This window comes from Copadichromis virginalis, linkage group LG18 (genome assembly GCF_057382275.1).
Source record: "Copadichromis virginalis isolate Kocher_CV1m ecotype Utaka linkage group LG18, C_Virginalis_male_GT1.1, whole genome shotgun sequence".
Classification (NCBI taxonomy): Eukaryota; Metazoa; Chordata; class Actinopteri; order Cichliformes; family Cichlidae; genus Copadichromis; species Copadichromis virginalis.
This window is the reverse complement of record NC_140635.1, coordinates 805,719-831,251: the sequence shown is the minus strand read 5'-3', so window position 1 is coordinate 831,251 and position 25,533 is coordinate 805,719. Positions and strand designations below refer to the sequence as shown.

The 25,533-nt window shown below is 45.7% G+C and overlaps 4 protein-coding genes across 6 annotated transcripts; 3 read left to right on the top strand and 1 right to left on the bottom strand.

Moving 5' to 3' along the window:
* Positions 1–2,175: 2,175 nt before the first annotated feature.
* Positions 2,176–8,249, top strand: LOC146686818 (uncharacterized). 2 transcript variants are annotated; one of them, XM_085440216.1, is made up of 4 exons: positions 2,376–2,440; positions 2,918–3,318; positions 3,581–3,895; positions 6,751–8,249. In XM_085440216.1, exons 2-4 carry the CDS (start codon positions 2,949–2,951, stop codon positions 7,752–7,754), a joined length of 1,689 nt encoding a protein of 562 aa, XP_085296342.1. In that variant the 5' UTR covers positions 2,376–2,440; positions 2,918–2,948; the 3' UTR covers positions 7,755–8,249. The 2 variants fall into 2 exon arrangements, with proteins under 2 accessions (XP_085296344.1, XP_085296342.1); XM_085440218.1 differs by lacking the exon at positions 2,918–3,318 and having other exon boundaries at positions 2,176–2,440.
* Positions 8,250–17,820: 9,571 nt separating this feature from the next.
* Positions 17,821–19,397, top strand: LOC146686817 (E3 SUMO-protein ligase ZBED1-like). The gene is made up of 3 exons (XM_085440280.1): positions 17,821–18,050; positions 18,227–18,479; positions 18,648–19,397. The coding sequence occupies exons 1-3, from the start codon at positions 17,917–17,919 to the stop codon at positions 19,062–19,064; spliced, it is 804 nt and encodes a 267-aa protein (XP_085296406.1). The 5' UTR covers positions 17,821–17,916; the 3' UTR covers positions 19,065–19,397.
* Positions 19,398–20,470: 1,073 nt separating this feature from the next.
* On the bottom strand, positions 20,471–23,677 carry LOC146686816 (dual specificity protein phosphatase 18). 2 transcript variants are annotated; one of them, XM_085440285.1, is made up of 2 exons: positions 23,234–23,677; positions 20,471–21,092 (listed from the first exon to the last, which is right to left on the bottom strand). In XM_085440285.1, exon 2 carries the CDS (start codon positions 21,087–21,089, stop codon positions 20,481–20,483), a length of 609 nt encoding a protein of 202 aa, XP_085296411.1. In that variant the 5' UTR covers positions 21,090–21,092; positions 23,234–23,677; the 3' UTR covers positions 20,471–20,480. The 2 variants fall into 2 exon arrangements, with proteins under 2 accessions (XP_085296411.1, XP_085296412.1); XM_085440286.1 differs by having other exon boundaries at positions 20,471–21,089.
* Positions 23,678–23,744: 67 nt separating this feature from the next.
* On the top strand, positions 23,745–24,793 carry sft2d3 (SFT2 domain containing 3). Its single transcript, XM_085440284.1, has one exon. It carries the CDS (start codon positions 23,805–23,807, stop codon positions 24,477–24,479), a length of 675 nt encoding a protein of 224 aa, XP_085296410.1. The 5' UTR covers positions 23,745–23,804; the 3' UTR covers positions 24,480–24,793.
* Positions 24,794–25,533: the final 740 nt, after the last annotated feature.

Genomic DNA, 25,533 nt, shown 5'->3' with positions numbered 1-25,533 from the left:
CTACAGGGAGGAGGTGGATCGTCTGGCTGAGTGGTGCGACAGAAACAACCTGCTGCTTAACACCGAGAAGACCAAGGAGCTCATCGTGGACTACAGGAGGAATGCTGACCCACATCCACCCATCCACATTAAGGGTGGAGCGTGTGAGCAGCTTCAAGTTCCTGGGAGTCCACATCTCCGAGGATCTCACCTGGACGACCAACTGCTCCAAGCTGGTCAAGAAGGCTCACCAGCGCCTCTTCTTCTTGAGGACTCTGAGGAAGAACCACCTGTCCTCAGACATCCTGGTGAACTTCTATCGCTGCACCATCGAGAGCATCCTGACCAACTGTATAACAGTCTGGTACGGGAACTGCTCTGCCTCGGACCGGAAGGCGTTGCAGAGGGTCGTGAAAACTGCCCAGCGCATCGCCGGAGCACCACTTCCTGCCATAAAAGACATCTACAGGAAGCGGTGTCTGAAAAGGGCTGGGAAAATCATCAAAGACCCCAGTCACCCATCACATGGACTCTTCACCCTCCTGCCCTCTGGGAGGCGCTACAGGAGCCTCCGGACTAAGACCACCAGGTACCGGAACAGCTTCTTCCCCACAGCTGTCAGACTCCTGAACTCTGCCTCCTGACATCTGACCCACGTTAACTCATGGACTGAACATACACACACACACAATGGACAACTGTACCCTCAAACACAATAATAACATGGACTGAACCACCACTCACAACCACTAGCACTTTATATAGCCTCTGTAGAAACTATCTACACCCTCACTTATCTTAACTGCACTACTGTATAGCTCTGTGTAAATAATCATTCTGTACATTCGATAATCTTTAATCCTACAACTGTTTACAACTTGCATAGTTCCCATTTCTGTATAGCTGTATATCTCATATTCTGTAAAGTTATTTATTTCATATTCTGTATAGTTTTTCATATTTATATCCTGTTCATATCCTGTACATAGCTTGTACTCACTACAGCCTGTACATACTTAGTTATAGAATATTCACAACATACTTCATACCGTGTACATTATAACATACCATAATAGACCCATTTCTGTAATATACTCACATATCTATATTATTGCTAATATATATTGTAATATATCTATATCACTAAAGCACTTCTGGATGGATGCAAACTGCATTTCGTTGCCCTGTACCTGTGCATGTGCAATGACAATAAAGTTGAATTCTATTCTATTCTATTCTATATAAATTCTTTGAACCTGGTTAGGACCGATTTCATTTATCACAATATTTCTGATCGCCTTGTTTGTAAACCTGCTGTCACCAAAGTGAGCTCTGCAGAGTCGTCCAGGAGAAATGTGCACAGTGTCTTCTTTAATCAGTGATCTCAGGGCGACTGGGATGGCTTTGGTTAGTGTTTTGTCACTCTGAGCATCATCTTACATCAAACTTCTCACAGGACGTCTCATGTTTTAATAAAACCCTATTTTCATCCATAAAATGAGCTACAGCCCAAGTCCCTTTGGCTCTCCACTCATCCGTGTACACAGCGTTTCTACACAGACGACATGCCTGCTGCTCCGGTGTTGTGCCAAAAACTGATTGCTCGTATTTAAACTGCTATAAGAAACTTGTTGGGCTATAATATGTGAAACATATGTCAAATGCTTCCCTCATGGATGACACAAAGTCATCTTGAGCCACAAACAACATTCGTGTAACAAGGTAGAAGCCGCGATCAGTTTTTGGCAGAGACTTTTATATAACCTTTATTTATGCAGTTAAAAAAATCTTATTAACATTGAAAATGTCTTTTGTCAGAGTAAGTTGGCCAAGAGGACAGAAGAACTGGGAGCAAATATTACAATAGTTCAGTAAAAATATTTGAAGTAGCGATAAAGGAGCGGATTGGTTATAATGCAAGTACAACAACACAGAGTTGTAAAGATACTTGAAAAACAGATATTTTTTAATTCTATATAAAACCTCTTTGTAAACGCTGTTCACCGAAGTCTGTTTACCAACATACGTAAAGATATTACACATAAAAAACACACAGAAACATTGCAAATCAGTTTTGGCACAACACCGGAAACACTGAGTGATGAGCGAAGAAATGCCAGCCTCGTGCCCTCTGACGTTGTTGCTGTTACACTCCTCACCAGCAGGCGGCGCCTTTCCGTCCACCAGGAGAGCTTCGCTGTGACACGAAGCGGAAGTGAAGAGGAAGCGGTGCCAGTGTTGTGTGTGAGCTGAGTGTGTGAGCTGAGTGTGTGAGCAGCGGCAGCAACGATGCCTTCAGTTCAGTATCTGAGAGAGTTCATCAACGAGCGACTAACTGCTGCTGCTGAACAAATATTCTTGGAGTTTGAAAAAACGATCGTCCAGTACGAGGAAGAGATCGACCGTCAGCGCAGACTGCTGGATATCACCTGGAAACCCCAAATCAAGCTGCACAGGACAGGTGAGTGTCCCTCTGAGGGAGGATCCTGATCACCGCCAGGGCCGTGCAGAGATGTCTGAGGGGCGGGTGCTCGAGGGCACATAGACCCAGGCTGAAGAACAACTACACACATTCATCAAGACTAACATGAATCAGATCACACTGTATCACTGTCATCAGGTGTGTTTTACCTGGTTGGTACACTGTTGGAGGGCAGGCTGTGTTGATCTGAGGCCGAGTCCACAGGAGAGACGCGAGCTGTCAGACACACTCTCCAGTATGCTGTAGCCACAAGTTTGCATCATGGTGCTGATCCAGAATCCTTCCCTAATGTATTAATAGTGAAGTGATGAATGTAAAATCTATGACGAGTCAGTGTGTCTGGCAGATGATTCAGTGTTTGAACTGTGGAGATACAATAATGTTGCTGCTGTAAAATGTTGTCGTGAATGTAAATATAATATAATCACTTTTTAATGTGTTTTCTTTAAAACACAGTGTGGGTCTAATATGTGGAAATGCATATTAGATGTTTCCCCTGCAGCGCCACATCAGCCAGACGGCAAAACGTGCACGCGCTCTCTGCGAGCGTGTAACCAGCGCGCTCTGCCACCGAGGGCGAGCATTGGTTAACAGTCGTCATGTGACTGATGCAAGTCAGATCCAAGGCAGAGAAAAATGCCTCCGCTGCACGTCTGTGTTTATCATCACGAGGGCTTTCCTCCGGAGGTCGCAGGTCTTTGCACTTCAGGCTGTTTCAGTGAATGGTGCATTAAAGGGCTTTCTCTTCGTGGGAAAAAAGAACCTGGTTTGGAGACGTCAGTTCTGCCTTTTGGCTTCAGTTCGCGCTCTCCATCGTACCTGCAGCAGGTCGTCACACAGTCTGAGATGGCGTGCAGGTAAATGGGTGATGACATCAGAGTGGCGTGAGCAGGTGGTGGAGGTGCTCATGGGTGGCTCAGGGAGGACATGTTGGCGACCTTTGACTCTCACTTTAATAAGTAAACGTGTTACAGAAAAAAGCGCTCGGCGTGTATTTATATTCACTTTCATATAAAACATGTAAAGATGTGCTGAACTCTCACACACGAGCGACGCAGTCATGCTGTAAAGTCCTGTTAATGTTTCTGTGGTTGTGACTTCTTTCTTCTGTCTCTCCAGACGTCCCACAGCAGCAGGTCTGTGAGGAGGAGGAGGAGGTTCTCCCTGAGCAGCAGCTCTGGAACCAGGAGAGGAGCTCCAGTGTGGAGCAGGAGGAACCAGAAGCTCCACAGATTAAAGAGGAACAGGAGGAACTGTGCAGCAGTCAGCAGGGAGAGCAGCTGGGACTGAAGGAGGAGACGGACACCTTCATGGTGACTGCTGCTGAGGAAGGAGAGCACAGTGAACCAGGAGGAGACGAGGAGCAGCTCCTCTGTCACAGCTCTGCTGGAGCCGAGAGCCAGGATCAACGAGGAAACAAGGATGGAGCGTCAGGTGAGAAGTTGTGTTCTTATGAAGTGTGAGACGAGTTTGACTGAATGTGGTCGTTCCACTGTCCAGAGGCGTCCAAACTGCTGAGAAATATCTTCAGGGAAAATTAGCTGGAGAAGCAGTGATGTGTTTTCCGGGGTCAAAGACGAGCTTTTAAAGCGAGCCGCTCCTTCACCGGTGACTGTCTGAGGTCAGTCTAATGACGGCTGCTTTCTGTTTGTGTCTCTGCATGTTCTCATAAATGTTGCTGCATTACTTTGACGCTGAAAACTCTTCACAAACTCGAGTCCTCCTGGTAGATTTAGCTAGTTTTCCAGCTCCTTCAGGATGAGTGTCGTGCAGAATCTTTGTTCTCTAATCGTTTTTCCCTCTCAGCCATAAAAGGCTGGAGGGATGTTGTTGTGACCCTGCCAAGCTCCGATGTTGTTCCCGCATCTGCTGGAGCCGCTCGCCTGGTTTGGGAGTCACCGCACCCAGTGCTCCGATTCCCACTAGGACCACTGTTACCGTCACCCCCCACATTTCCCTTTCTGTGCCCCGCTCATGTATTGACCCATGTGCCTGTTCATCTTACCCACTATGATGCCCGACAGGAGCGTCCACGTGGTGCTGAGGCAGGTTATTGGTCGGTAGTTGGAGGGGACGGGTCCCTTCTGGGGGTCCTTGAGGATCAGGACCGTCCGACCTTCGGTTAGCCATTCCGGGTGTCTGTCGTCAGCTAGCAGCTGGTTCATTTGTGCTGCCAGGCGCTCATGGACTGCGGTCAGCTTCTTCAGCCAGTAGGCGTGAACCAGTCAGGGCCTGGTGCTGTCCAACTCTTCATACTGGAGACCCTTTCTTGGATGTCTGCCACTGTGATGGCAGATGGCTTCCTTCTCTCTGGTGTACCTCTTCAAGCGGTCTTTGCTTGGCAGTTTCCAAAGATTCTTCATTGCACCTTTCTGCAACTGCAAGGATAGAACAGCTGGGTCTAGAGATGCTTTTTGAGTAAAGGTTTAACTACAGCCAGCTTGAAGGCCTGTGGTACATAGCTGATTATTAGAGATAGGTTGATCATATTTAAGATCGAAGCATTAATTAATGGCAGGACTTCTTTGAGCAGTTTTGTAGGAATGGGGTCTAAAAGACACGTTGATGGTTTGGAGGAAGTAATTATTGAAGTTAACTCAGAAAGATCAATTACAGAATAAGAGTCTAAATAAGGAGAATGAGGTGAAGTTGGATTTTCAAATTGATGCTGTTGGTCCAGCTGCTAAAATCTAGGGATGCTAATCAAGAACCAGTTCCCAGTACTCCAATTCCTTGGAATCATTAGTCTGCCTACCTATTGATCCCGCTTATAGGTTCTTGCACTCTCGCTACGATCAGCTGATTAGTTTGTGTGTCGGAGGAGGAAAATAGTGGCGTGGTCTCAGCGTGGACAGGAACCTTACTTTTATTTTTATAGGAAAAAAGATGAGAGCGTGATGGTAAAGGGGAGACTGCTCCAGGACAGAAACAGCTGCGTTATGCTGCTAACAAGGAACGAGGAAAATTGATAAGGAATGCTTATCAGTTTCCACCCCTACTAAAATCCCAGTGACCTTGACCTCAAGGTAAGGTAACATACGCGTATTTGCGAGGAGTCTGAGGAGGAGCACTGGTGCACTCAGTACGTTTTCATTATTCCTGAATCCTGATCCCTCTGTGCTTTGAGGATGATTGCGAGTCTGGCTCCTCTGCCTAACCAAACCTTTACCAAGTATCACCAAAGTCTCCACAAGCTAATCAGACCTGGTAGGACTGCTGCTTCACCTTCATTCGGTGTGTGTCGTCGGGGGTCAAGGCCTTGGTGGTCCGATCCCCAGCCAACGAGGCCGGCTATTAGGACATGGAAGGTCACCTCTTTGGTGGGAAGGAGCCGGAGCTCGTGCATTAGGTTAACAGAGACCGGCTTGATATAGTCAGGTCCATCTCTATGCACGACTTGGGCTTAGGAAAATCCTCGTGGATTTGAACTGGAGTCTGTTCCAGTCTGGGGGTGCCCTCAGTGAGAGGCGGTGGGCAGGGATGGGAGTCCCGTAGCCCCTCGGCTTGCTGGGCCCGGGTCCTGACTGTTGTGTGTGTTCAGGACATATAGCTTGCACAGCCTCACTTCAGTGTGTAGGCTGTTGGTACGGTCTCTGACCTTTAGGGGCTCTCCCCATGCCAGAGAGCTCATTCTCCTCCTCCTGTGTTTCAGGTCTGCCTCATAACCGGATGTGATGTGTCGCAGCTCGTCACCCACCTCATAAAGACCGCCATCTTAAATGCCATGCCCCTTTCTTCCCTTTTCCCTGGCTTTGAGCTGCAGTGATTTGGGCAGCATGCTGTAGCTGTGTAAACCCTGTGAAGCTTGGTGTGACTTTGTGTTTGTGAGTAAAGGTAACTGTAGTGATCCACATTGGAAGCATGTTCAGGCTCTCGGAGGTTTTTGTTTCAGCCTTTTCTCCTGTTTTGTGGTGAGACAGTGAGCTCGGCCATTGTACTTTGTTTTCTTCTTTTCTGCGATTTGTTTGTTGTTTTGGCTTCAAAGACCCTGACGCTTGGAGCTTCCCTGTTTGATTTTGGTCCTAATTGGTTCATTTGCATTAATTGTAAAATAAATTGTGTTTTACTGACGTTAACTATGCGGTGGTTAATAGTTTTTTTTCACTTTGTGTTACACCCCATCTCGGATAACACTTTACTGTTATGTGGGCTGTAATAGCTACACCTCCCCAGTGACAGCTGGGTCAGGCTCCACCACCCCCAAGACCTGGAACTGGATCACCATTTATGAAAATGGAGACAATTGTGAGTATACTTACTCTTTTCTTGTATCACTTTTGTCATTTCAGAACTCCCGCATCACCAGAATGTGAAGGAGGTTCTCCAAGAGCAGCAGTTCTGTAATCCAGAGAGGAACCCCAGTCTGGGCCAGGAGGAACCACAAGGACAACTTTTGCTCGAGGACGGGACCAATACCTTTATGCTAACAGCTACTTGTGAGGAAAGTGACCACAGCGACTCAGAAACAGATAGCGAGCAGCTCCTCTCTGACGACTCTCCTGAAACTGAAAGCAGAGATCAAGAAACGAGCAAGCAAGAAGGGTCGGGGTTAACTGAAGATGCAGGGTCAAAGCCAAACAAGGGACGTCAGGGAAAGGAAACTTACCAGCTCAGCTTGCCGATTTCAGTGAGCCAGTGTAATGAGACTTTCAGTATTTCCCGGGGAAAGAAGCATCACATGATCCAAAACAATGTGAAACTCTACGTGTGCAAAATATGTCGTAAAATTTTCGTGAGAAGGTATCACTTGTCTATGCACATGAGAATCCACACAGGTGAAAAACCATATTGTTGTGAAACATGTGGGAAACGTTTCAGTATAAAACGCAGTTTGGCTCGCCACATCACCGCTCACACAGGAGAGAAACCATATTGTTGTGAAACATGTGGGAAAAGTTTCAGTGCTAAAAATAGTTTGTCTTACCACATCACCACTCACTCAGGCGAGAAACCATATTCATGTGAAATATGCAGGAAATGTTTTGGTCAAAGCAGTGCTCTGTATCTCCACAAGAAAACCCACACAGGCGAGAAGCCGTATCATTGTGACATCTGTGGGAAAAGTTTTCGTCAAGCTGGTCACTTGTCTCGCCACAAGAAAACTCACACTGGTGAGAAACCATATTCTTGTGAAACATGTGGGAAAAGTTTCAGTCAAAGCAGTGTTCTGTGTGCGCACAAGAAAATCCACACCGGGGAGAAACCTTATCATTGTGAAATATGTGGGAAAAACTTTAGTCAAAAAAGTCACTTGTCTCGGCACACAAAAACTCACACAGCTGAGAAGTTGTAGTCCGTTTGAAAGACTGCGTTCTTCTGTCGGTCAGTAAAAATAATGTTTCAGTAACAGGTGGAGTAGAGAGAGCTCAGAAGTGCCTTTACTTTGTCACATTATATGTGGTTTGTCAAATAACATCAATTCAATTCAATTTTATTTGTATAGCGCCAAATCACAACAACAGTCGCCTCAAGGTGCTTTGTGTGTGTGAATGTGTGGATGACTGAATGTGTAAAGCGCTTTGGGGTCCTTAGGGACTAAGTATACAAATACAGGCTGTTTATTTACCATTTTAATGTTTTTGCTTCTTTTCCTCATCACTCCATCTTTGTGGAAAAGTCTTTCTTCCACTGTGTGTTTTGTTAGTATTTGTAACTGTAGGAAATTTGTATTCTTTGTTTTTTAACCTTTCCTAAAGTTGTTTCAGGATTTGGAGGTGATACTAACAAATTAGAAAAAAATGTGGTTAACATGATGTGAAAGCTGTATAAATAAAGTTTTCTTCTATAATTTCTGGTTATTCAACATTTAATTTTACAGACTGCAGATTCTTGCCTGCCTTTCTCTCCACGAGTCTCCTGGATAAAGGCCTAACAGAGCTGGAGAGAAAGCGAGTGGACTTCTTTAAGTTTTACATTTCATCCACAAAGTTTCTTCAGTTCTAAAACCAATTGGTGGAGAGTCCCAGGTATTTAAAGCCCAGTGAGAGGGTCGCTGACCCACTATTGAAAGTGTGAAAAAGGGTGTGGGCCATCGTAATCTGGAGAGGAAATGGCGTGTCACAAATTTAGAGGATCATCATTTAGCCTGGAGAAATAGTTTGCTGCTTTATAAGAAAGCCCTCCACAAAGCCAGAACATCTTACTATTCATCACTGATTGAAGAAAATAAGAACAACCCCAGGTTTCTCTTCAGCACTGTAGCCAGGCTGACAAACAGTCAGAGCTCTGTTGAGCCAACCATCCCTTTAACGTTAACTAGTAATGACTTCATGAACTTCTTCACAAATAAAATTTTTATCATTAGAGAAAAAATTACCAGTAATCATCCCACAGATGTAATATTATCTACAGCTACTCTTAGTACCATTGATGTTAAGTTAGACTCTTTTTCTCCAATTGATCTTTCTGAGTTAACTTCAATAATTACTTCCTCCAAACCATCAACGTGTCTTTTAGACCCCATTCCTACAAAACTGCTCAAAGAAGTCCTGCCATTAATTAATGCTTCGATCTTAAATATGATCAACCTATCTCTAATAATCGGCTATGTACCACAGGCCTTCAAGCTGGCTGTAGTTAAACCTTTACTCAAAAAGCATCTCTAGACCCAGCAGTCTTAGCTAATTATAGGCCAATCTCCAACCTTCCTTTCATATCAAACATCCTTGAAAGAGTAGTTGTCAAACAGCTAACAGATCATCTGCAGAGGTTTATTTGAAGAGTTTCAGTCAGGTTTCAGAGCTCAGCACAGCACAGAAACAGCTTTAGTGAAGGTTACAAATGATCTTCTTATGGCCTCTGACAGTGGACTCATCTCTGTGCTTGTCCTGCTAGACCTCAGTGCAGCGTTCGATACTGTCGACCATAATATCCTATTAGAGTGATTAGAACATGCTGTAGGTATTACAGGTACTGCACTGCAGTGGTTTGTATCATATCTATCTAATAGACTCCAGTTTGTGCATGTAAATGGAGAGTCCTCTTCACACACTGAGGTTAATTATGGAGTTCCACAGGGTTCAGTGCTAGGACCAATTCTGTTTACACTATACATGCTTCCCTTAGGCAGTATCATTAGAAGACATAGCATACATTTACACTGCTATGCTGATGACACCCAGCTCTATCTGTCCATGAAGCCAGATAACACACACCAATTAGTTAAACTGCAGGAATGTCTTAAAGACATAAAGACCTGGATGGCCGCTAACTTTCTGCTTCTTAATTCAGATAAAACTGAGGTTATTGTACTCGGCCCTGAAAATCTTAGAAATATGGTATCTAATCAGATTCTTACTCTGGATGGCATTACCTTGGCCTCCAGTAACACTGTGAGGAACCTTGGAGTCATTTTTGACCAGGACATGTCCTTCAATGCACATATTAAACAAATATGTAAGACTGCTTTCTTCCATTTGCGCAACATCTCTAAAGTTAGAAATATCCTGTCTCAGAGTGACGCTGAAAAACTAGTTCATGCATTTATTACTTCCAGGCTGGACGACTGTAATTCATTATTATCAGGAAGTCCTAAAAACTTCCTGAAAAGCCTTCAGCTAATCCAAAATGCTGCAGCAAGAGTCCTGACAGGGACTAGAAAGAGAGAGCAGATTTCTCCTGTTTTGGCTTCCTGTTAAATCCAGGATTCAAAATCCTGCTCCTCACATACAAGGTCTTAAATAATCAGGCCCCATCTTATCTTAATGACCTTGTAGTACCATATCACCCTATTAGAGCACTTCGCTCTCGCTCTGCAGGCCTACTTGTTGTTCCTAGAGTATTTAAAAGTAGAATGGGAGGCAGAGCCTTCAGTTTTCAGGCCCCTCTTCTGTGGAACCAGCTTCCAGTTTGGATTCAGGAGACAGACACTATCTCTACTTTCAAGATTAGGCTTCAAACTTTCCTTTTTGCTAAAGCATATAGTTAGGGCTGGACCAGGTGACCCTGAATCCTCCCTTAGTTATGCTGCAATAGATGTAGGCTGCCGGGGGATTCCCATGATGCATTGAGTTTTTCCTTTCCAGTCACCTTTCTCACTCACTATGTGTTAACAGACCTCTCTGCATTGAATCATATCTGTTATTAACCTCTGTCTCTCTTCCACAGCAGGTCTTTATCCTGTCTTCCTTCTCTCACCCCAACCGGTCGCAGCAGATGGCCCCGCCCCTCCCTGAGCCTGGTTCTGCCGGAGGTTTCTTCCTGTTAAAAGGGAGTTTTTCCTTCCCACTGTTGCCAAAGTGCTTGCTCATAGGGGGTCATATGATTGTTGGTTTTTTTTCTCTGTATCTATGAAGCGCCTTGAGGCGACTTATGTTGTGATTTGGCGCTATATAAATAAAATTGAATTGAATTGAATTGAATTATCATCCGAGAAACCATTGAGAAAGCTTGCCTCACCCTATCATGTGACCTGCTGAGAACACTTTATGTGAGCGAGGGAAGGATCTGAGACTGCATTGTAGGTGGCATCCTCAAGAGTGACCTTTGACCTTTAGATGCAGATGAACAGCTGAGTCTTGTCCTGTTGAGGTGGTTCTGCCTCCATGTTGGCTACAATATGTGACACCGATGAGCCCATGGCACAGCCATGGCACAGCCACGTTTTTGTAAGGCAAGGCAAGTTTATTTGTATAGCACAATTCAACAACAAGGTGATTCAAAGTGCTTAGGTTTGTAGAAACCCTCGCTGTATTTAAAATATGTGGTAGTGAGGCAGAGGTTTAACAGTGTGCAGGTCTGAGTGGGACTCCTTTGTGGATCTTTGGGAGTCCACAAAGAAGAAGGCAAAGTGGACCCAAAGGAGTACACCGAGGACGGCTGTGTAAGTCCCGGCGTGTGTGGCATCCACAGGAACCTCTGAATCTCAGCTACAAGCTCGTATAAACTGTTTCTACGAACACCAAAGAGCGAAAACAACAAACAGTTAATGGTCACATCATTTCATGAAATGTCTATAAACAAGCAGAACAGAGCCTCGATAGCACGAGCTACCCGAGCGAACAGTACATTTTCTGAAAGCAGAGATTTCACAAATTCCTAAACTGCGAGTTTCGTCACGCTCCAACGTAAATTTACCGAACCAGCCGCAGAAGCAGACCGCTCAATAATAACACAAAGTCAGACTTTTCCTTTTGCTTTCACAGAATAAACATCCATTTGAGACTACAGCTTGTTTCCTGACTAACTCATTCTCCCACAATGCCTCAGAGCTGTTTCCTGTTAAAAAAAAAATCACAGTTTTCTGCCCAGTTACAGACATTTGATCGTCTGTACCCATGTGGATGCCTTGGGTACAGACGGTGGTATGTAGGGGGGTCAGTGAAGTTGTTGTAGGTAACTGATGACTTTGTCTTTGTGGGGTCTCGTTTTATGGTTTCATGGGTGTTTTTGTCACTGAGGAGTAATTTTGGTGTGATAATCAGTTGAGTTTAGAACAGCAGTTTACCTCCTCCTATGGTCTTCTTTGCTTACATTGTGAGGTTAGACAGAATTTCTTGAACTGGAGAGAGTAGCCGAAACCTTCATCCTCAGTAGGTAGAGTGGTGACCCCATGACCAGAAACCTGGGCGCCCAATGGCTGCCCACTGCTTCACTGAGTGAATGGGTTAAATGTAGAGAGGAATTTCCCCATGGGGATCAATAAAGTATACCTTATCCTGAGTTATATTAATGTATTAATCCCTGTTGTGGCCCATTATGGGCAGCTTTTGTACAGACATGACCAAATTGAATCCTCTGGCTAGCACCTGTCTGACAAGTTCTTCACCCACTCATCCTGGCTGGTTGTGGTGTCTTCATGTTCTCATGGTGTGGGCATTGATTCAGAATGGAAAGTTTTTTGTTTGCAGTTTTTGGAGCTTCTGAAGTTGTTTTTCTTTGCCTTTCATGTGTTGTACCAAGTGAGCTGTGTCCACAAACTTGGGAAACAAACAGGAGGAGCACAGTGAGTTCCTGCAGGGTCTTTTTAATCTTATTTTGGAGTGCATCTATAGTGGAATGGATCTATCCTTTCACTCAGCAGCTGTTTTAATGCTCTCCATAAGATCTGCTCAGCCCTGTTACTCCTGACCATGGACCATTGAAACTCTTGGAAAGCAGTCTGTTTCTGTCAAACAGACTCAGCAGACTGCAGTCACAGTGGCTCCTGTGGTTGAGAAACAGAGCAGATGGATTTAAAAAGGCGTGAAGAAGGTAGTGGTAAAAAATGAACCACACATGTTTCACATGATGATGTCTTATGTGTTGGTACAGGGCATTGAAGATGATAACAGTGGGTGGGTTATATTCTTAAACTTAGTTACAGCGCTTTCAGAAAGACATCTACTGTGATAAAGTCTACTCTCCACTGCTGTGTAATCAATTATTGTGAATGTAAATGTTATCAGGAAATGATCAGACAGGAGAGGGTTTTCAGGAAACACTGTTAAATGTTCAGTTTCTGTGCCATATGTTAAACTCTGGTAGTTGGTGATTCTGTTCTCAGACATGTGAAGCTAGAGACACCGGCAACCATAGTCAATTGTTTTCCAGGGGCCAGAGCAGGCGACATTGAGCGAAATTTAAAACTGCTGGCTAAGGGTAAACGTAAATTCAGTAAAATCATAATTCACGTTGACAGTAATGACACCCGGTTACGCCAATCGGAGGTCACTAAAATCAATATTGAATCGGTGTGCAACTTTGCTAAAACAATGTCGGACTCTGTAGTTTTCTCTGGTCCCCTCCCCAATCAGACCAGGAGTGACATGTTTAGCTGCATGTTCTCCTTAAATTGCTGGCTGTCTGAGTGGTGTCCCAGAAACGATGTGGGCTTCATAGATAATTGGCAAACCTTCTGGAGGAAACCTGGTCTTGTTAGGAGAGACGGCATCCATCCCACTTTGGATGGAGCAGCTCTCATTTCTAGAAATATGGACAAATTTATTAAACCCGCCCAAAATATGACTATCCAGAGTTGGGACCAGGAAGCAGAGTTGCAGTCTTACACGCCTCTCTGCAGCTTCTCTCCTCCTGCTACCCCCCCAAAAACCCATCTCCATAGAGACTGTGTCAGCTCCCAAACAGACAAAAAACAAACTAAAAACCATCAACAAACAACTTAAACATAAACAATTACAAAGAAAGAACAATACAGTATCCACATCTGAACCAAAGAGTAAAACAGTGAAATGTGGATTATTAAATATTAGGTCTCTCTCCTCCAAGTCTCTGTTAGTACATGACTTAATAATTGATCAACAAATTGATTTACTCTGCCTTACAGAAACCTGGTTGCAGCAGGATGATTATGTTAGTTTAAATGAATCAACACCCCCGAGTCATTCTAACTACCAGAAATCTCGAAGCACAGGCCGAGGGGGCGGTGTGGCAGCAATTTTTCACACCAGCCTATTAATCAACCAAAGACCCAGACAGACTTTTAATTCATTTGAAAGCCTGATGCTTAACATTGTCCACCCCAGCTGTGAAACTCAGAAACCAGTCTTACTTGTTATCATCTATCGTCCACCTGGGCCTTACACAGAGTTTCTCTCTGATTTCTCAGACTTTATATCTAATTTAGTTCTGAGCTCAGATAAAATAATTATTGTGGGTGATTTTAACATCCATGTAGATGCTAAAAATGACAGCCTCAACATGGCATTTAATCTGTTATTAGACTCAATTGGCTTCTCTCAAAATGTAAAAGAGCCCACCCACCACTTTAATCACACTCTAGATCTTGTTTTAACATATGGCATAGAAACTGAACATTTAACAGTGTTTCCTGAAAACCCTCTCCTGTCTGATCATTTCCTGATAACATTTACATTTACAATAATTGATTACACAGCGGTGGAGAGTAGACGTTTATCACAGTAGATGTCTTTCTGAAAGCGCTGTAACTAAGTTTAAGAATATAATCCACCCACTGTTATCATCTTCAATGCCCTGTACCAACACAGAGCAGAGCAGCTATCTGAACACTACTCTAACAGAGGTCGATCATCTTGTTAATAATTTTACTTCTTTAACGAGAGCGTCCTCGCTGGTATAACTCTCAATTTCACATCTTAAAGCAGCTAACTCATAGCTGGAGAGGACCTATTGCTACTTTTAATATTAATTGCTACTTAGTCTTTTAGGGGAAGGTATATTTTGTGGACCTTCTTAAGCCCACTGACACACTTCCTGTCGTGGAAGTCTGGGATGAGGGGGCTAACTTGCCCATCCCTGAGGGTGAGATCTCTGACATAGTTGCAATGCACAGAGCAGAGTTCTCCTAGTTTGGATGAAAGTTCCTAAAAGCTGTGGATGTTGAAGGGCTGTCCTGGTCGGCATGTCTCTGCAACATTACGTGGAGATGTGGGGCGGTGCCTCTGGATTGGCAGATGGCAAGAGAAGCTCTAAAAAAAGGGGACGGGAGAGTGTGCTCCAACTACTCCTCGGCCTCCCCAGTAAAGTCCCTGGCAGGGTACTGGAGAGGGGAGTGTGTCTGTTAGTGAAAATTGTGGTTTTCGTCCTGGTCGTGGAACAGTGGATGAGCTCTTTAGCCTCTCAAAGACATTCAGTGGTGCCTGAGAGTTTGCCCAACCAGCCAGCTGACTGCATCTCTTGGGACAACGGTCCCCAACCCCTGGGCCTCGGACCGGTACCGGTCCGTGAGTCGTTTGGTACCGGGCCGCGAGAGTTGAGGCTCAGGTGTGAAATGTATAGATTTCAGGGTTTTATCGTTAACTCAGCATTATTTTGTTATCGTTTTTATCGTTTACTCAGTTTTCCTGGGTCTTTTCACGTGTGTTATGAATAAATCTTCTTTTTTTCGGTACCGGTACTAGTTTTATTTTGTAGTATTTATCCGCGACACCTTAAAGGTCGGTCCGTGAAAATATTGTCAGGCATAAACCGGTCCGTAGCGCAAAAAAGGTTGGAGACCGCTGTCTTAGGACACCAGTGGTGGGGGGGGGCTTCGGAAGTATAGTGTGTATTACTGTAGGGTCTTTACAATATTAAGCCCCTTGATTTGGAGCTACATAAACTAAAAGTGTCTGGCTGTCTGTTACAGTCACTCAGTCCCTGCAAACATCGCAGGAGCTTGGTCCACATTGTTAGCTGTAAGTGGGATGCGGCCCAGGCTGCACTTGTCAACGGTTCATACTTGTTATGGACACAATATCAGGTCATAGTGATGACTTTTATGTTTCACTACATACTCAGCTACAACATGCTCTTAAACTTCTTTAAATGTTCTAGCACAACATCTGTCACGTGTTCAAAATACCGCTGCATGTTCTATGTGTAACATAGAACAGCGCCACCTGTGCTATGTGAGAGCTGTTACAGGTCGAGTCATCAGTGCTTGTGTGAGTCGCACTACTTCAAGTAGATACGCGTTGATAACTACGTTCCTGTGGCGGATAAACAAACATGTGACTAATGATCACGTGTTAATCAGTGATACTGCTGTTCACATGATTCATGGAATCTAAAGGAGCTGCTTCCTGTCTCAACAGAAGAGCGACAGATGATCTAGAAACAGCCTGGACACGTTAACCTGCGTACACAAGGGACACGTTCATCATTACAAAAACATGTGCTATAAAGATTTTGTGTAGAGATTATACAGCATGCAGTCATGGAGCTCGCTCCCTCACCTCTGCTCTCAGCTCCAGCAGAGCTGTGAGAGAGGAGCTGCTCCTCGTCTCCTCCTGGTTCACTGTGCTCTCCTTCCTCAGCAGCAGTCACCATAAAGGTACCAGGCTCCTCCTTCAGTCCCAGCTGCTCTCCCTCCTGACTGCTGCACAGTTCCTCCTGTTCCTCTTTAATCTGTGGAGGTTCTGGTTCCTCCTGGTCCACACTGGAGCTCCTCTCCTGGTTCCAGAGACAACCTCCTCCTCCTCACAGACCTGCTGCTGTGGGACGTCTGGAACAAAAAAGACATAAAAAAAACAAAAAACATGAAATTTACAAATCTGATGCCAAAAAATTCTGAGAAGTTTTCATTGAAGTCTTTGATAGAGAGGATCAGATGTGTGTTTGAAGCCAAATTCAAATTATTCAAGATCGGACACGATGGTCTATACTCGCCCCAGAGGTGGGAAAGTCACCTTGTTATGCAGTAAAGTAGACAGGCTGGATGCAGCGTACCTGAGAACAAGAACACTTTGTCAAAATAGAAGAAAATATACACAATACAGGGCAGAAGAAATGTTATTTAAACATGTTCGTACTGGTGTATCGATAAGTCTTCTGATGCTTTTTTTAGGGGTGTCAAATTATCGCGTTAATTGCGATTAATTAATTACAATGCTATTTAGCGCGTTATGTTTTTTAATCTCGTTAATCTAATTTTTAATCTCTTGACGTCATTGATTTTGTATGAGAGTTGCTATGTTATAAAATCCGTTTTTATGTGCTGGGCTCCTTGTGCTTGACTTGTTGGGGGTGGAGTCACGTCGTGAGGTCAAGGTGAGAAGTGGTGATTAGCTTACAGTGTGGATATGGAGGCGCATCTGAGAGTTGTTGGCCCAATGAACGGGAAATTTGTATTTCATAAACGCCCCGACGGCACCATTGACAAAGGTAAAGTGGTCTGCCTAGAGTGTAAGAAGGAGTTTGCTTACCACCGAAGCAGCTCAAGTTTGGCCTATCACCTCAACGCAAAGCACCCAGCCGCGAGTGCAGCAACAGCTAGCAGTGAAGACGTTAGCAATATAGCAAGCCAGAGCAAAGCTTTTCGCCAAACAAAACTAGAGAATACCCCTCGTATGAGCAAGTCTGCGACCGACAGGCTGACTAATGTTATTGCCAAGTGGATAGCGATGAACTGTAGGCCGATAAATATAGTAGAGGACGAAGGATTGACAGAGGTGTTGCAAATTGCGTCCAATGACCCGTCATACAAGCCGCCGTGCAGGACTACAGTAACGACCAAAATCAGCAAAATGTACGACGGCGAAAAGAAAAACAAACTTGAGATTTTGGCGGAGGATTCTCCCAACTGTTGCTATAACCGGAGATCACTGGACCTCAGCTGGCAACCACAGCTATTTTGGGGTGACTGGACACTTTATTGATAGTGAGTGGAACCTCAACTCATTTGCACTGACCGTCATGAGAACAGAAACCAGGCACTTTGCTGATAAATGCGCCGAACAGTTCCTCAAGGTAGCAAATGACTGGGGTATTGAAAACAAGATATCCACCATTGGCACAGACAGCGCAGCAAACATGCTGGCTGCTATGAGAGCACTTCCATATGAGCACATCGCCTGCAATGCTCACATTCTCCAGAGGACCATCACGGTATGTCTCGATAGCAGTGGTTTTATCGGTGTACTGGCAAAGTGCCGCAAGATTGTTGGTCACAAAGCCCTGCGAGTACCACAGAACTTAACCAACAACAAGTAGCACTCGGAAAGAAGAGCGATCAACTTATACAGGATGTACCCACCAGGTGGAACTCGACTCTCGCAATGGTCTCACGCCTCCTATGTAACCGAGAGGCTGTCCAGGCTACGTTGGACCAACAGAACCACAGGTTGGTCTTGCCAACCGAAGCTGAGTGGGCGAAACTGCAGAGGCTGGAGCTCCTGCTTGAACCATGCAAGTAAGTTCAAATAAACACCTTCCCATTTTAATTATATAAACTACTGTTACATGTGTAAAATCAAAATTAATGAACATAACAAGGAACTTTTAAGGACAATTAAATTGGAAATCAGTTACACTTTGATTTAAATGAATCCAGCTAGGTTTATTTAGCAAACCTCTCCACCTCTGCAGGTATGTGACAGAGCTGCTGGGTGGTGAGGCCTACGTCTCTTGCTCTGTAGTGCTGCCTGCTTTTCGCCATCTGTACCGTGTCATGGACATTACTGATGATGATCCTGCCTACGTGGTGAAGTTCAAGAATGCCTTCCAGAAGGATCTGGCAGCACGACGAGCTAATGGCAACGAGATATGGTTCGAGGTGGCCACAGCATTGGATCCACGGTTTAAGGATTTGAAATGTCTTCCAAGAGAAAAGAGGGAACAGGTAGGACAATAAGGTTAAGCTGGACTAATGAGTCCAATTCATTATCAAATCAAACTTTTATTTATTATATGGAACACAAAGTTCTTTACAAGATTAAATAAAATAAAATAAAAAAAGCACTTAGTTTTAATCACATTCATTCATTCATTCATTCATTCATTCATTCAGGTGTGGACCATTCTGGAGAATATGCTCCAGGCAGCAGAGCCCAGAAGAGCAGATAGTCTCCAGCCCTCCACAGAGGATGATGGACCAGCTCAGAAGAAGAGGAGGAGCGAACTCCTTCTGGGGTCTGACTCTGACTCAGAAGATGGAATTGAGTCTGGAGAGCTGCAGCGCTACAGAGCAGAACCCAGCATCAGTATTGATGACTGTCCCCTGCAGTGGTGGTATGCTCACTCAGGAGTCTATGAAAAGCTGTCAGTCCTAGCACAAAAGTACCTGGCCTCCCCAGCTACCTCTGTACCCTGTGAGAGACTCTTTAGCCTTGCAGGCCACATAGTGCAAAAGAAAAGGGCAGCCTTGCTTCCAGAAAATGTTACCAGGCTGGTGTGTCTTAGCGACTGGCTGAGGAAGAAGAAATGAGACACATGTGGTCAGCATAGCTGCTGTGTCATTTGTAGCCTACTAGAATAGATTGCTTGATGTTCAGCACTTTTTTTTTGTGATGGAAGAATACTTTGATGTGCTAACTTGCAGCACTGCAATGTCAGTTTTATTTTTCATTATCTGAAGCAGAGGAATTTCAGTGCTGTATTGCTCAGAAAAGAGCAACTCTGATGTGCTAACTTGCAGCACTTAATTTATTTGATTTTATTTGTATTTATTTTTCCACTTATTTTACAAAAGAATACAACAGTATGTAAATGGTTGCATCTGTTTAACGTTTGTTAAACAATAAATGACTTTATAAAGTCACTTTCTTTGTTATATCAGTCTTTTGGTCTGCCACAATAAGTTGAGGGCTTTCCTCAGCTATTTTTAGGTGAGATTAAAAAAGAGATTAATTAGATCAATTAATTAAAAATCATAATTAATTAATCTCTATTTTTTTTTAATCTCTTGACAGCACTAGCTTTTTTGTTGTTGTTTTGTTGTGTACGTCTTTGTGTCACTGTACCTGTGAGATATAAGAACCAACATCTGCCAGGAAAAAGTCCCACAGTGCCTCTGTGAGGGTTTTTATTTTTGTTAGTACAAGAGGACGCATAGTCTTTTCTAATCTTATACGTTTTTTATTACATTTATTTCATACTTTTACATTTGAACAGAATCATCATTAGACTCAAAGCCAGAACAACACATAGTCAATGCTGGTGGTGCTGAGGTGGGCTCAGCAGGGCCTGGGGCCATGTGTCAGCTTGGTCAGGAGTGAGGAGGAGTGAAAATGTAAACATGAAGAGGGAAACCGGCCGGGAGAAAGTGAGAAGAACTGAGCATGCTCAGAGACCTGCTCCAGTTGTGTGCGAGGATCCAGGTGTGTGCAGGGATCCAGGTGTGTGCGGGGATCCAGGTGTGTGCAGGGACCGAGGTGTGTGCAGGGGTCCAGGTGTGTGCGGGGATCCAGGTGTGTGCGGGGACCGAGGTGTGTGCGGGGATCCAGGTGTGTGCAGGGACCGAGGTGTGTGCGGGGATCCAGGTGTGCGCAGGGGCCGAGGTGTGTGCGGGGATCCAGGTGTGTGCGGGATCCAGGTGTGCGCAGGGATCCAGGTGTGTGCAGGGACCGAGGTGTGTGCGGGGATCCAGGTGTGCGCAGGGGCCGAGGTGTGTGCGGGGATCCAGGTGTGTGCGGGATCCAGGTGTGCGCAGGGATCCAGGTGTGCGCAGGGACCGAGGTGTGTGCGGGGATCCAGGTGTGTGCAGGGATCCAGGTGTGCGCAGGGGCCGAGGTGTGTGCGGGGATCCAGGTGTGTGCGGGATCCAGGTGTGCGCAGGGATCCAGGTGTGTGCAGGGACCGAGGTGTGCGCAGGGATCCCTCTGAGGATCCAGGTGTTTGAATTTCAGACTTTGATGGTTTTGGATCCCCTCCTGGATCTGTTTGCTGATGATGTCACCTGAGCACGTGACATCAGCGGTGACCTGGGCACCAGTGTTAGCAGGCCCGTCTGCTGCTGAGACCTGGCCAGCCGCGGTGTCCCAGGCGGCGTCCTGGGTGGCGGCTCTGGGGCCACCCTGACGGTGTTCCTCCCGTACAGCCTCTTCTCGTACTGCAACAGCTGCTCCCAAAAGCCGGCGTTCAGCCGGATGTAGGGCCGGCTCTCCTGGACCCAGTGGTGTGCCCGCCGCAGCGTCACGCCCCTGTAGCGCATCAGGTACGCCATCACCAGTGCTGGAGAGCGGCTCATCCCGGCAGCACAGTGCACCAGCGTCCCACCGCCACAGTTACCATGGATACGCTTAGCCACCCAGTCAAAGTAATCCCCGAGGCGGGCGCTCGGCAGGTCGGAGACAGGGACCCGCAGGCACTCCACCCCTGGGTAGGCGGGGCAGGCGTGGCTCAGTGTGGCATTGACAATCAGAGTGATGCCTTTCTTCAACACCAGTCCTGCGTTCAGAGGGGCGTCGGCCCCACTGAGAAACAGGGTGGGGGTAATCTGAGAGACCGCCATCTGCTGGAGACACAGAGAGACATTACTGCAGCTCAGAGCGGTGAATTCACGCCTGCACTGGCCAATCACAGAACAGCACACATGTGAATGCACTCACACCTCCATTGAAGCACAAATGAAACACAGACATCAGCCTCCAACTCTAAAACACCAGCAGCTGCAGTTCCTCTGACGTCCAGCAGGGACAGCACTGACTTAGTCGCCATAGTCTCCGTGTTAAAATAAACACGCTTACGGCTGATCTCAAACAAACACCTGTACGAGGGAAGGATGTTTTTAAAACTCACCTGCCTGTAGTATTAGCTCATTGGAGCCCAGACCCATTTATACTTTCAGGAAAACTTGCAATATGGCTGCTGTGAGGTTACAGAACAAACAGACCATACAAGAAGGATTCTGATTGGATTAGCAGGTATGTGTGCGTGTCTGTGTGATGCTGGTTCCGATTAGGGGTGGGTTTTTATAATCAATTTATCGATTAAAATCGATTCTGGCTTGGATAACGTAAAATCGATTCATTAAAATCCTGAATCGCTTTTTTAATATAAACTTATTTTGTCTGGAATACCAGAATCTCTGGTGAAATCTCACAAAATTTCAACAACCACCAAACAGTTAAGACAGTAAATGAGAGCAGGAACACGGCTTCTGCACATAGACTTAAACACACAGCGCGACCCGCGGATCAGAATCAGTGAGATGTCGCCTTTCTCACGGTCGGGGCTGAAAGCCGACAGCTCGCTGACTCTGATCTGTCGGCGGGTCGAGCTTTGTGTTCACGCCCTTTATGCGCTGATTCTAAAGCTGTTAGTTTGATGTCTCTCCAAACAATATTGACCGAACCAGCAGCAAAAGAAGATCCGAACTAAGCTTCACATAAACATCGTCATGAATTCACTCTGACTTTTGCTGTTTTGCTTCCACCATGATGCACAGCTCTCTCTCTCTCTCTGTACTTCAAGATCAGTTTCCCGTCTAAAAATCTGTTTTCTGCATTGTTCGCTTGCTTGTTACGCACAAGTCTACCGTTCTTACAGGCTGTCAGCTGTTGTTTTTTTCCCCTTTTACATTCTTCCAAAAAGAAAACCTCATTTCTGCTGTTCAACAGATCCGACAGTGAGTGGTTCCTGTTACTCATCCAGTCTGAGAAAGCACTGGTTAAAGTGTTTGTGTATTTATTGGTTTATTTTAAGTAATTGTGTTTTATGTATATTATGGTTTTATATTTTTACAAATGCTTTATATACTTATTTATATACATATATATATTTAATAGTTTATACCTTGTGTTGGGGAGGGGGGGTGTTTCTGTCTTGTTTTTATGGACATGAAGTCTGCCAATAAAGATTGAATTGATTGAATACTGAACAAATGTAAACTTTTTAAAATTATTCAAAATGCAAAACGCTTAGCTGTGTCTCTAACAAAACCGCTGTAACGTCAGAGGTGATGTTCATATGTTCATTAATGATTTTCTTTCGTTTTTGATCTACTGCAGAATATTTTTATAAAATCCAGAACAGGAAAATCACCTCCATGTTTGTCTGTGTTTTATCTTCAGCTACTTTGACACAAAGGCCTCTGCTGTGATGCTCACACCTGTGATAAAGTCTTGCGTGTGTCAGCTTCCTTTTTATTGATACAAAAATATGTAAATGTACTGATCTGAATTTCTGACTGTCAAAATTTCCCAGATTTAAATCGAATCGTGGATCGAATCGATTCTAGAAATCAGTGACGATACCCAGCCCTAGTTCCGATGTTTAAAGGATTCTGGGTCACATGTCAGGATGTAATAAGAAATAATCTGAAGTCATATTTATTTAACCAAACAGAGCGGCGTGTGAGAAAGTCCACCCCTGCTACTTCCTGAGGGATCGGACTGTTTACGCTTGTTGTTCTCACTCTCGCCAACGCAGTCAGACGACAGCACTGACGTCACACCTGCTGGTGCGAGCTGCACTTTGATGTTGTCCTTTCATCAGTTTGCTGTCACCTGTACAGACGTTTTTATGACAGACGTATGCAGGAGCACATGATACAGAACTCAGTTATGGACTCTACTGCTTCCTGTTTTGGCTTTTTGTTAAATAAATCATGACTGTTGCATTTAAATGGGTTTAGATGTGTGTCATGTGTGTTACCTGCTGCCCGGTGGTCCTCTGACTGCTGCTCTGAGTGACACACACACCCTAGATGGCTGTGTGTGTCAGTCCTTCAGCCAATCATCTGAAGGGTTAATTTTAGTACAACAGCTGAAAACGTCCTGAAGTCATGTGACTGAAGAGGAGAAATCAGACTCCAGCACACACACACCATCATAATGAGTGTGAATTTATCACTAAGAGCAGTTTGATTGACAGCTGCTGATATGGCCCTGAAGGCTTCACTGATGTTGAAATAAGAGTGTTTGACTTGATTATATAAACTTTCCCCCACACTGGGGGAATTCCCTTTTCACCGCAGTTTAATTTTATTTATTTAAATCTAATTTTCGTTCTCTCTCTCTCGGACTCCCGGCCTTTGCTTCGGTTTGATCCGGTGACGTCACAAAGCCCGTCACGTGTCTCCCTCTGCCGGTGAACTCCGGGCAGGTGCAGTTCTATTTCTGACCTCCGGGAGGCCGCGGCTCGCTGAGCTGCAGGGAGACTCGGAGAGCAACCAGCGAAGAAGAAAAAGTATTTTGCTAGCAGTTAGCCTGTTAGCCGGGCCGTCATGGCAGACCTGAACCGACAGCTCCAGGAGTACCTGTCTCAGTCCAAAGGCGGCGGCGCAAAGACCATCTCCCAGTCCGGCTCCAGCACCGCGGTGGACCTGGGCGACCCGGAGCCCGTCCCGGGAAGCTGGTTCGGCCGGTGGTCCAGCCCGTGGTCCGCCAGCACTTCCGGACAGAGCTCGGGCGGAAGCGGCGGCTTGTCGTGGCCGTGGTCGGCCGAACCGGATCCCTGCCTGCCGGGCATGAGCCGCCGCCAGCGGCTGCTGGCCTTCGGCGTGTGCGTGTCGTTTTCCGCACTCTGCTTCGGTTTGTCGGCGCTGTATGCCCCGCTGCTGCTGCTCTACGCCCGCAAGTTCGCGCTACTCTGGTCGCTTGGCTCGGTGTTCGCCATCGCGGCTGCCGCGGTGCTCCGCGGGCCCAGCAGGCTGGCCGCTGGCCTCCCTACCTCCCCCGGAGCCGCCGTGTACCTGTGTGCTCTCGGTGGTACCTTGTACGCGGCGCTGAGCCTCCACAGCACCGTGCTGACCGCCCTGGGAGCCGCCCTGCAGGTCGCCGTCATCGCCGGCTGCCTGGTGTCGCTGCTACCCGGAGGCAGCGCCGGGATCCGCTTCATGGGGGGCATGGCGGCGTCCGCCATCAGGAGGACCGTCACCGGGAAGACCATGCCGATCTGACCGGGACCCGGGCATCCGGGGGGGGGGGGTTGCTGTGGAATGTCCAGGGTCCGGATTAACGTCAAGACTTTCCTCTGATTATTGACTGCTGATGGCTTACTGCAGAGGAACACTGAACCCTGAACTTTGACCTGCAGGACTCATGAGAACACTAAAGCCTGACCTTTGACCTGCAGCAGGGCCAGGCTGCTGGTGATGAACTGAGGACCAAACAAAGACTAAAAACTGAATTTCCCTCTGATGCAGGTGTTTTGTGTTTTTTAAAATAAATGTGATTTAAGTTTGACACAGAGATTAAAAACAACCTGAACATCTGTCTGGCTTCATATGTTTTATTTTCTAAACATGTGGCACATTGTAGTCTGACCACATCAGGGGGTGAAGATGATGATGTTGTGACGTGGGCCACCTGTAGATTCAGCAGAGGTCTTTGAACGCATCATCACAGGAAGTTCCTGTGTGAGGGGTCAGAGGTCACGGCCTGATAGCCACAGTGTTCAGTTGGAGGGCAATGTAAATTTCAGCAGCACATTATGAAACTAATGATGAAACTGACATCACAGAGAAAACAAAGGAGGCGACTGAACGCAGCGAGGCTTTGGTTAATGAACCTGAAGGGAAAAAACTTCAGCTGTGTTAAAGTGAGGCGTCAAGTCTCTTTAGTACGTTTAAACTAAACCACAGCAGGTTCCACTGAATTTTAAGGAGATTAAACTCTGACGAGCTTAGTCTGAGACCTGCAAACTGTTTAATGATCAGTGCTGTTTGACGTGGAGCTCTGATTATCACCACACTGCTCCTGGAGGAAGTCGTGCGAGGAGGTTTTTTTACACTCACTAAGAGGTTCTACACCGACTCGCCGAAACCGAAGAGTCCATGTGAAACCAGGATGAGGACAGACTTTAAGGTCCATTTGTGTCTCCAGGAACGTGACGGCCCTCAGGTGAGGCTCTGCGTCCACCTGTGCGTCCTTCAGGTGAAGACTGCAGTCGGCTGCACATGAGCTTCTCTGAAGGTCAGGTGACGCTCCCGGGGTACAAACTTTATTCAGTAA

Coding starts and splice junctions, on each gene's coding strand:
- LOC146686818 (XM_085440216.1), top strand. CDS start 2,949: ATGTTTCCCCTGCAGCGCCACATCAGCCAGACGGCAAAACGTGCACGC. Junction 3,319..3,580: donor CAGTCTGAGATGGCGTGCAG/GTAAATGGGTGA, acceptor CTGTCTCTCCAG/ACGTCCCACAGCAGCAGGTC. Junction 3,896..6,750: donor AAACAAGGATGGAGCGTCAG/GTGAGAAGTTGT, acceptor TTGTCATTTCAG/AACTCCCGCATCACCAGAAT.
- LOC146686817 (XM_085440280.1), top strand. CDS start 17,917: ATGGTCTCACGCCTCCTATGTAACCGAGAGGCTGTCCAGGCTACGTTG. Junction 18,051..18,226: donor CTCCTGCTTGAACCATGCAA/GTAAGTTCAAAT, acceptor CCACCTCTGCAG/GTATGTGACAGAGCTGCTGG. Junction 18,480..18,647: donor CAAGAGAAAAGAGGGAACAG/GTAGGACAATAA, acceptor TCATTCATTCAG/GTGTGGACCATTCTGGAGAA.
- LOC146686816 (XM_085440285.1), bottom strand. CDS start 21,089: ATGGCGGTCTCTCAGATTACCCCCACCCTGTTTCTCAGTGGGGCCGAC.
- sft2d3 (XM_085440284.1), top strand. CDS start 23,805: ATGGCAGACCTGAACCGACAGCTCCAGGAGTACCTGTCTCAGTCCAAA.